This window comes from Arabidopsis lyrata (assembly GCF_000004255.2).
Source record: "Arabidopsis lyrata subsp. lyrata unplaced genomic scaffold ARALYscaffold_2, whole genome shotgun sequence".
In the NCBI taxonomy this organism is placed as follows: Eukaryota; Viridiplantae; Streptophyta; class Magnoliopsida; order Brassicales; family Brassicaceae; genus Arabidopsis; species Arabidopsis lyrata.
In genome coordinates this window covers 1,189,735-1,200,258 of record NW_003302554.1, presented here as the reverse complement: position 1 = coordinate 1,200,258, position 10,524 = coordinate 1,189,735, and the positions used below count along the sequence as shown (strand labels likewise).

At 30.0% G+C, this 10,524-nt stretch overlaps 1 protein-coding gene and 1 long non-coding RNA gene across 2 annotated transcripts; both read right to left on the bottom strand.

Moving 5' to 3' along the window:
• Window positions 1-4: 4 nt before the first annotated feature.
• On the bottom strand, window positions 5-604 carry LOC110224277. The gene is made up of 2 exons (XR_002328954.1): window positions 555-604; window positions 5-366 (listed from the first exon to the last, which is right to left on the bottom strand). It is a non-coding gene; the product is annotated as an uncharacterized LOC110224277 (long non-coding RNA).
• A 5,293-nt stretch (window positions 605-5,897) lies between these two features.
• Window positions 5,898-8,089, bottom strand: LOC9324044 (F-box protein PP2-A11). Its single transcript, XM_002886387.2, has 3 exons — window positions 7,504-8,089; window positions 7,207-7,325; window positions 5,898-6,599 (listed from the first exon to the last, which is right to left on the bottom strand). Exons 1-3 carry the CDS (start codon window positions 7,828-7,830, stop codon window positions 6,182-6,184), a joined length of 864 nt encoding a protein of 287 aa, XP_002886433.1. The 5' UTR covers window positions 7,831-8,089; the 3' UTR covers window positions 5,898-6,181.
• Between the last annotated feature and the right edge of the window lie 2,435 nt (window positions 8,090-10,524).

The window sequence follows — 10,524 nt, the reverse complement described above, 5'->3', positions numbered from 1 at the left end:
TAAAGAGTGAAGAAGTCCTTGGTTTGTTTAGTAGTGAGTGACTTTTACGCATATAACGCAGCGTTTTAATTACCACACAACTTCATCATATTCAAGCTAATGTGTTTGTGACCCTAAATGATGATGATGATGATGATAAAAAGGCAAAGCATAAATACTCATTTTTGCTTCATCTTGCTCAGAGATTCCGAAGTCTTTTCAGATTCATCTAATGTGCACAATTAACCTTCAAGAACATCATCTGAAGTCAAGGCTTCTCCATCACCAGAATCCACCATATACAATCTTTACTGTTAAAGCAATCAATCTTCTCAGCTTCTCAAGTTAGAGTACACCAGAGAGGAGTACAGAGAGACACACCAAAATCTACCAAAGGATTAAAAGTTAACAAAGCGCCACTAATTTTGTAAAACGACAAGCCACTTCAGTTCCGAGAAATCATTCAGAGTGCTTTTGATAGTGTGGTGGTTGTCAATCATCCTGAATGAAATTTTTTATATGGCACCAATAGCCAGTTCCTGAACTTATAAGATCAGAGACATTCAGCTATATACCTTTAGCTGGCGTTGGAGGTGATGTAGGAAGCTATATTTTCTCACCAAACATTGATTTGGTTTCCTTTACCTGCAATCCATATCCAGCAAAGATACTTTCTCCAGGATAAAACTTGGCTTTAAGGACTCTCTGGTAAGAAGAGATATTGGATTCTGCAACATTCTCCAAATATTTTCCTTAACCACCAATCTTAGTGATTCCTGTTAACTGAATTATATATATGTTCGAAGATCAGAGAATGCAAAAAGTTGTTGCAGGTGATAAGCTAAGGAACATTTCACATATCCTCTAATTCGGTTTTACCAATCTTAACTGGAAATTTAAAAGTCATTCCTCTAAACTCAACAAAAGTGTCCAAAAGAGTTTCATTCCTTAAATTAATTAAGAATTTGACTAATAAACTAAATCTATACCAAAACAATAATCACACCAAACCATGTCTGAGATCTTCTTGTAGGGAAGAGCTTCTTCTGATACTCATTACTGATCTTTTACTAACCTAACAATAAAATATCAGTCACCTTCATGAAACTTACACAGAACAGCAATTAAACATACACACAAGTAACATGAGGACTGAGTTGAGAAGTAATCACGAGAAAGCAACAAAAATAACGTTTGGTTATTTTATATGAACCCAAAGCAACTAGAAATCTGCCTAAACAATCTCATTCAAATTAAGAATTATAAAAATACGTTTGGTTCAAAACCAAATAAACTCTGAGATCTTCTTGAAGGGAAGATCTTCTTCTGATGCTCACCATTGATCTTGTGTTAACCTAACAATAAAATACACAAAACAGCAACCAAATATACACACATTTAACATAAGGACTGTGTTGTATTACCACTTCTCCTCTCTCTAGGATAAACTGTTTTTAAGAAAGCATTTCCAGAAAGCTTTTGTCCAATCTCCCATCATGCAACATATTACTTATTAGTGACCAAGCCAATAAAAATCATAAAAATTTATCTCAAAAATATATTTTTATGTGTTTACTGCAATTTTGAAAATAATATTGGATTAATATGTTTTAAAAATATTAAAATAACCCTAAAACTAATCCCCGATTAATCCCCGATTTTAATCCGATTTCTGATTAATCGCTAGGCCCATGTCGAGCGCCCGACTAGCGCCTAGTGATTTTTCAAACAAGGCATGCACTCATCCAAAAACTGCGCCATTGTGAATGACAATACATTGAAGACTTCGTTTGTTGTGAATGACAATACTCTCGATATTTCTAATTTTTTAAAAAACAGAATCTTCTTGAATCAATCATAATTTAGAGTGATAAGTTAGAGATATTTAAGAAATATATATTATATGGGTATAACAACACCTATATTTAGATGTATTAACACGTATCAAAGGCATGTTTCATATAATATTTAGGTTCAAAACGGATAAATAACAAAACTTAAAACTATCATTAAAAAAATGAAAGTAAGTAATTCTTAATAACTAAATAAACTCGCACTTATTATTGCCCGCCAAAGAATCTCCGCATGACCGTAACCTCGGGACAAATATGATTGAATAAGAATTGCGTACACCTTTCAGTTGCTGTAACATGGATTGTTCCTGTAAATACGAAATTTTAGAATTGTTACAATGCCGGATAAATTATTAAAATCCAATAATATAAAAAAATCTTATATGTACCTTCAAAGAGCTCCAATTTAGCAAATCTGATTATGATGATTTTGACATCATCAACACAACTTGCCCTATCGTTTATAAATCTATTAACATAGAAGTTCGGCAATCGACATGGTATACGTATCCCACTTCATCACGGAAAGACATCAAGTTAGTATCGTCTATTTATTTTTTAAAAAAGAAAAAACAAATTATTATTTTTTAAAAAAACTGCAGATAAAATAAATAGTCACCTTCTGTCTTCAATTTGGAAAAAAACGATGATTAACGCCTAGCGAATCAGACGCTCTAAAATCGATAGTACGCACAAGCCTCCCAATTAGATCTATGGATTTGGATTTGATATGGTTTAATAAACAAATAAAAAAATAATCTATAACCAACGTATAACATATCACTTACCCACACAGTAATTAGGATCTAGGCGACCTTGCTTGACCTCACGAAACTTGACAAAAGTGAAACAATCACTTTGTAAGAAAGACCTTAGTAAAGTAACTGAAGTAAGCGCATTCGAACGTATGAAAAAATTGTGTCTAGCTGGTCTAAAATATCCTCCTACAGACATTAAACTCTGATAAGAGTATGCAATTTCCTTCTATGAGTATGGATGAGAACCGTTGAGCCACGTCTACATCAATTAGGACGTGTATCTTTTGATGCTATTTAAGATTTCAATATTAGGTTGAATCTTTATAGCATAACGAAATGATGATAATTAATAATTGTTACCTTTGAATCTGCAAGGATAAATTCAACCAGCCTATCGCGTAACGCAGGCCATACGAACCTTCTAACAATTTTCACTTTAATTTTTTTGGTAATCATGTCCGGGTTTAGATCTTTAAGATCATCACAAACATCCAACTCTTCTTCAAATCTAGTGATGGTGCAAGGAGAGAGTTGGGACATCATAAGAAACAAAGATATAGAGCACCTAGTATAATCGGTTAATAGATACTAAGGTATGAGATATAATAGCACTTATATATGTACCATTAAGTTTATATTCAATCTTCTGAATTAGAGAATCTAACATTATATTAAAAAATCTCAACCAACAAAATTTTTATATAGATTTTTTTCCTTTTTTGTTGCTAGAAGGAATATACGTATACAAAACTTTACGGATATGATAATATCTTCTTAACATTAGTTTTTATTAAGACGTTCGTTTTCCGTGAGCCGAATGAAAAAGGAATATATACCCAAATAGAACATCAACCGAACCACTAAAGATAAACAGCGAAGACCAAACGAAGATCTATGAGTAATTGGTTTGTTAATAAAACACGACATATAAATTATACATTAAACACTTTATAATTTAGATTTATCTCGAATATGGGTCCAATAACGAAAATATTTAATTCATATTTATCTCCAATATATATTCGTAGTTACCAAATAAAATACCAAGAATATTCAATATAATATTTTATATATTTTTAAAAAAAGAAATTAACATAATACTCCATATCATTACATAAGGAGAAAAACCCTTAACAATAACCCCAAAATATTCCGTTAAAATGTCAATATCTATATATTCACATATTCATTTAACTCTACAAAAATTAAAAATAGAAAACCCTAACTTTTTATGGGCTACTATATAAACAATATAATAATAATACGAAAATTTCTATGAACAGCAAAATAAAAAAATTAATTTATAAGTATATCCTTTTTTATTCAAAAATAAAATAGAAAACTGTTTGATAGTATCCAATATTTGTATATATCAAAATTAAATACAATCTCGATAGATTCGGTAGTAAAACATAAGAAGTAGCTATTATTTTAATACTCTTTATGTTTGTTTGTATAATAAATTATATAGGATAAACTCAAATAATATAAAATAATAATTATTTGTATAATATGCAATATAGGATAACATTAAATAATATAAAAAATAATATGAAATTATAGAACGGTTACAATCAGATAGGCAAATATCTATCTATATCTCTTATTTTGTTTGTTTCAAAAAGTTAGATAGAGATTAGCTAATATCAACCCAAAAGATTATCATATAAAAAATAAAGATGCATTATATATTGTTATAGTGTTATTGATATATATGTATTCCAATTTGATATATGTATTACAAATTATTACTAACATATAAAATACATGGATGCAATATTTCATCATTATTAGCAGCCGTCGTTTAGGTATCTCTACACAAATAAGATATTTATAAATCCAGTCTAGTTTACATGATGTACCGATAAGAATTGTCACGTCGCCGATTAGGTATATATCATCGTATACATTAAAATCATAGCGCCGGTGATTAATCATTCTGAGTATTAGTATTCTCAATATCGATTATTTTCAGTTAAGCATAATAAATTCAGAATATAAGAACTGTCGACAATGAATATTATTCCCAAGATATTACCGATTAACTTCGATTCATAATCATGTGTGATATTCAATGAACATGATAAACTCAATATAATCCAAAATATTTCATTGATTAATATGATTTTAGTATAACCAAGAAAAATATCATAATCAAAACCTAAAAATACATCGAGATATCGATCATACGATAATGGTAATTATAAGTCTGGAAACACGTCTTCGAGTCTGTAACGACTCGTGCCCTCTCCCTTATACGTTCTGGACCACGTTGCAGACGGTGCATAATCTTCATAGACTCCATAATATATAACACATCATTCTGAACAGATTTAAAGCCTACGTATTACAGAAATATATTCGAAACAATAAAACAATGCGTTAAAAAAAAAACGTAAAAGAATACAGGTCGTACCAAATAAAATAAAGCCGCACGGTTAATCTTTTTATGATCGTAACTATATGATAACGCAACAGCAATCAAATTAAGTTCTTTTTAAAAAAAAAAAAAAACGCATAAATCAAGCAAGATTAGAGAGATACCTCAGTTTGATTTGAGCATCGTTTGCAATTCCACAATCCAAAAAGTTTATGCTTGTACCTGAGAAAAGAAAGAGGTGCTAATCAAAATCATGAAAATTCTCAAGCATATAAAGCCAAACAGCTACGAAAACCAAAACATGTAATCGACCAAACTATAAACTTTGCATAAATAACTCATCACTAATTGGCAAAGATCTGTGAGATCTTACTTTCCAAGTGACCATAACATAAAAAGGAGAAAAAAAAACCGACGACGATGCATCATAGAAAGGATCAAGTTTGAGTTACAAAAAAGAACTATAAATCATAATTGCTATGCATAAAAATCAAGCCGTGATGTTTGAGTTTCAAGGGAGGCATCCTATATTTATAAGAATTTCCAGCATAAGGTTTTAGGGTTTTACATATGACGGTGTAAATTAGACCGGACCATTTTTTTTTTGTAAAAATATAAGCCCAATAGGCGAATTGGGGTTGGAAAAACGAAAACGTTATATTTCCTTTTTTTTATACGTCCGATTTTTTTTGTATATTAAAATATAGAAATTTCACTAATTTAATTTCATTAAAGGGAGGGGCGTAAAAACGACTGCATATATTCTGAGAGCGAACGTGAGCACTTTCGACTTCTCCTTTAATATATAAGATTAACTCTCAAATTAAAGAGGTTTACTAAAAAAAAATTTCTGATTTTTCTAATACTGTAAATTTAAATTGTTAACTCTCAAATTATTGAGCAGCCAGAAACTTTCACACTAGTGGATTCTCGCCGAACCGGTTTAATTGAACCATTCCGGTCTGTATTAACCGCTGCGTTTCACTTCCCACACACCTCCAACAGAAAAATAAGCAGGAAAGTTGAGAACTCTTTCAAAAGTTACATTTGACCTAAACAACGAAACAACTGAGCTTTCTAATTACCCTCTTTTCCTCTTTACACTGAGTTTCCTAATTACCCCTCAAAGATTCTACAAAAGGTTTCAAAAACTACTTAAAAAGAACAGCTTTTTAAAACCTCTAAACTACACCAAACTCCAGTTTGCAACTTTAATCTGCGTCAACCTTACACGAGCTCGGATACACAACTACGGAATCTACACATAGCCCGCCTTTAGTATGTGTGCAATCAATCTGAGTCATCGAGAACTTAATCTTCGTCGATGAATTTTTCGATTTACCAACCACAAAGTCTCCAGCATGGTAATGACTCCAGTTTCCTGCTTCGGTTAACATACATTGAGATGAAGAATGTTGTCCATCTTCAGTCGAGAGTTGAAACCGAACCGGTTTGATGTTCCAGCCATGAACCTGCTCTGTGTCACAAACCCTCCAACCAAACCGCTTGCCCGGTTTGCCTAGCTGAAGCCTGAAGTAAACACTGTAGGTTCCAGCTGGAAATGGGAAATCAATTTCTCCATCAACTTGAAACCACCAGATTTGTTGAACATATGCTACTGAAGAAAATCTGCAGGAATCAAGAAAAAGGATATCATCAAATTAAGAATCATAGTAACGCAAAACATCGGTTAAAAGTTAGGATTTGTAACCAATACAACTTTAATTCAATCAACAAAGTGCCATTTTCAATCATAGCAAACATCAATCAGTAATTTTACCAACGAGTCAAGAAAACAGAGGAAAAATCAAAACTTTGAACAGATGAAACAACCAAGAGACAAAAAAGGATTATAGCATAAAAAACATTAGATTAAAGTTATGATTTGTATCCATTACAAGTTTACAACCTTCACACAACTAACAATGTCGCCTTTTTCGATCATAGAAAAATGTCAACATTCACTAATTGTACCAACGAATCTAACAAGAAAACAGAGGGGAAATATAAACTTTGCACATAGACTACCAAAACCAAACTTTGAACACCCAAAATTAACAAACACAAGCCACCACAAGCAACCAAAAAGGAACCATAACTGATGAAAAGTAAAACATCTACATACTATTAAACTGTTGCAAGTAATCAAATCAACTATGCCTAATGCATGAAAGCATCGGATCTAATGAAAACAAACTGATTTGTGTAAGAAACAGATAGAGAAACACAATCTCACCGAGAATCATCAGTCGGAATATGACTCCAGTATCTCCGATCATCGATTCCGGTTATCGACAAGCCCTTTGCCGATATGCATAAACAGAGCCCACCTGTTCGTTTATCTACCCAAGCTTTCTGCAGAAAACATCAAAAACATTAGATTTCTTCTCTAATTCACAGGAAAATTTTGCATATTATGAATTCATTTCCTATAACCATTCATGCGAATCATTTAACAAAAAAATCCCCAATTTTTTTTTTCTGAAGAACCCTAAAAATTTTCTTGAAGCCAAAGAAATCTAAAAGGACGAACCTTGTTGCCCTCGTCGAAGGAATTAACTCGAGAGAGAAAAGTAAAGATGTCTCTTTTACGCAAATTTTCCGGGAAACCACCAAGGATTTTCTCGAGAATCAATCTATAATCTGGAGGAAGTTTCGATTCCCAAACGAAATCAGCCCAAGAAGCACCATGAAAAGCTTTGTTTAGCTTCGAGAATCTACAGATCTCAACCGGATCCAAATTCTGGAGAATCAAAGCCACACAACTTTCAGGCAAATCTCCTAAACCAGGCTGCAACAGATCTCGATCTCCATAACATGACGATAAACTATTGTGAAACAGAGAGAACCCTGAACCCATGGGGTTATCAAAACCCTGCAAAAATCCTTGATTGAAGAATCAAAAAGCTGTTTTTTTTGTGCCTTGGATCTTCAGAGAAACAAAAAACAGAGAAATTTTGAAACTTTTGATTTGGGTTTCTTCTTTTTGACAAATCGTAACACAGAAACAAAGCAAATAAGAAAAAAATGGAGAAAAGAAGGGTTTGGTGGCGACAGACACAAATGGTGTTGTAAGGATTCTCTGATTTATGGACGGTGACGCAAATGGGAGGGGATATGTGTATTATATATATATGCTTCAAATTCGAGGATCTATTTAATTAATAACTAAGTAAATATAAATTAAAATATATATACTTGAAAGTTTTTGTTTTTTTTGGTTGGCTTATTTTATGTGAAAAATCGTTGCAATTTTATTGCTAAACCATGTATTTTTGTTTATTGTATTTGTTGTAGTATGAAAACAATCTGTTGGATTTTGGATTTTGTTTTATCTATTTTTGATCCTAAATTTGAAATATTATTAGCCGTAGATTTGTTTTCGACATCCAAATGTTTGTACTCTATGAGTTTGTAAGAATTAAGATATAACAATAAGACAAGTATACAACCATTCGTAGTTATCCAAGTAATGATGAATGACTAAGCATTTTAATACTTTTTTGTTTTGTAATTTGTAACTATTAGAAATAATAACTCTTTTTGTAAATATGTCCAAAAAGTTAATCTTAGAGATATCTTTTTTCTTAGAATTGAATCAGAAATATAGTATTTTGAGAATATTCATATATAATCAAAAATATTTTTTTTTCTTGGACAAACTAAATATTCAAAAAATATTTAATATTTCTTTTTTTTTCTACCATTTCTCAATATGAATCAATACCAATTCAATTTGCTCATATATATTCAATAATATTCGAGATTTTATTCTTTTTTATCTTAATTAATATAAAATTTATATTAAAATCCAACATAACTAGTGAAATAGAATATTAGGATACTTTTATTAACATAAAAAAAAAAAAAAAAAATTATGTAACGCATAAATATAATGGAATTTTTTACCTTATAAACTTCACATGGATTTTCCATGTTACTATCTTAAAAACGCGTATATATAATAAAATATTTATACCTTATAATCTTCACAAGGATTTTTCCATGCGTTACAAAATAAAACTCAAAATATTGGATTCTTTTCGTTTAAAATATTAGCCGTCCAGTTCTTCGACATCCAAATGCATGTAATTTATGAGCTCAAAGAAGTCTACAACACTACAACCATTCATATTCCTCACAATAATAACTCTTTTTGTAAATATTAGTAATATTTCTGTTTCTTAATTTATAGATTTCTTTATAATTTAAATTTTTACAATTTTCATACATATAAAAAATATTTTATTTTTGTAATTATTTTATTTTTTCAACAATTATACATGTGCCATTTTCACAAACTAAACATTGCTTAATACTTATGAATCAATGCCAATTCACTTTACTCAAATATTTTCTTCTAACTTATTCAATATAGAATATTTAGAAAAACTAAAATTAAATATATTTTATTCAAATCCAGTGTGAGTATAATTTGTTTGAACGTGAAAATTTTTTTTATCGAAAATTGTTATACCAAACAAACTTCGCACAGGTTTTCCATGAGACAGTAGTTTTTGCCAACGCATAAAATTAATAAGATTTATACAACATGAAAACGTTACATCGGGTTTCCCCGCTATGTTTTTTATCAACAAATTTTTCTATTTGTCGTTTTATATTTTAAAGTCATGATTAGATATTCTTATTTAACTGTAATATTTGTAATAGCCTTTTAAGTCATCATTTTTCATGAATATCAAGTCAGTCAAACCAAATTCTATGTGCAAATATCCCCTATATATTAATAGAAAAACATTTTTTAAAAAAAACCTTATCATCATGTGTTATTAACAAGATTGCCACGCTGATGTGTCGATCTCACAATAATTTGGTTTCTATTTAGATAATTACCCAAAATTTATTAGACTATTTACAGAATTTGCCATTAGTCTCATACATCTATATATTTCACAAATAATTAAAAACATACACTTTTTGTTTATTTTATATTTATATTTTTATATTTATATTTTTCTTTATATACATTTATATAAATTTTATTTAGCGGATGGGTAAATAATCTTTTTATTTATATTTATATTTATGTTTATATTTAAATGATAAATATATACATTTGGTTCAAGAATCTCGAACTCAAAACTACAAAATCTTTACATCTTTCATAAATTTTTTACTTAAATAAATAAGATAATCTTCTTTCTATATATGTTACGAATACTTAAAATCCTATTTTTTGGAGGAGTTCTAACTTTTCGAAGAAAAATATTATAACCACATTTGTATATAAACCAAAATCTGGCCACACTATAACCATTTCGTAAATAATCCATTCATAATCTAAGAATCTTAGATTTGGAACACTACAAAATCTTAGCTTGGAAACTATCAAATCTCATATTTGCTAAATTTTGGATTTCTTATACTTATTAAAAAAAAATTTCTTTTTATACTACAAAATCTAGAAATCTTTAAAACATACGGAAAGATATATTGCCATAAATGGTAACATTTCGTCAATACTTTTTTATCACGTTGAAGTTTTATTCAAGGTTCAATTAATATTTCACGGGTAAAACACATTCTTATATGA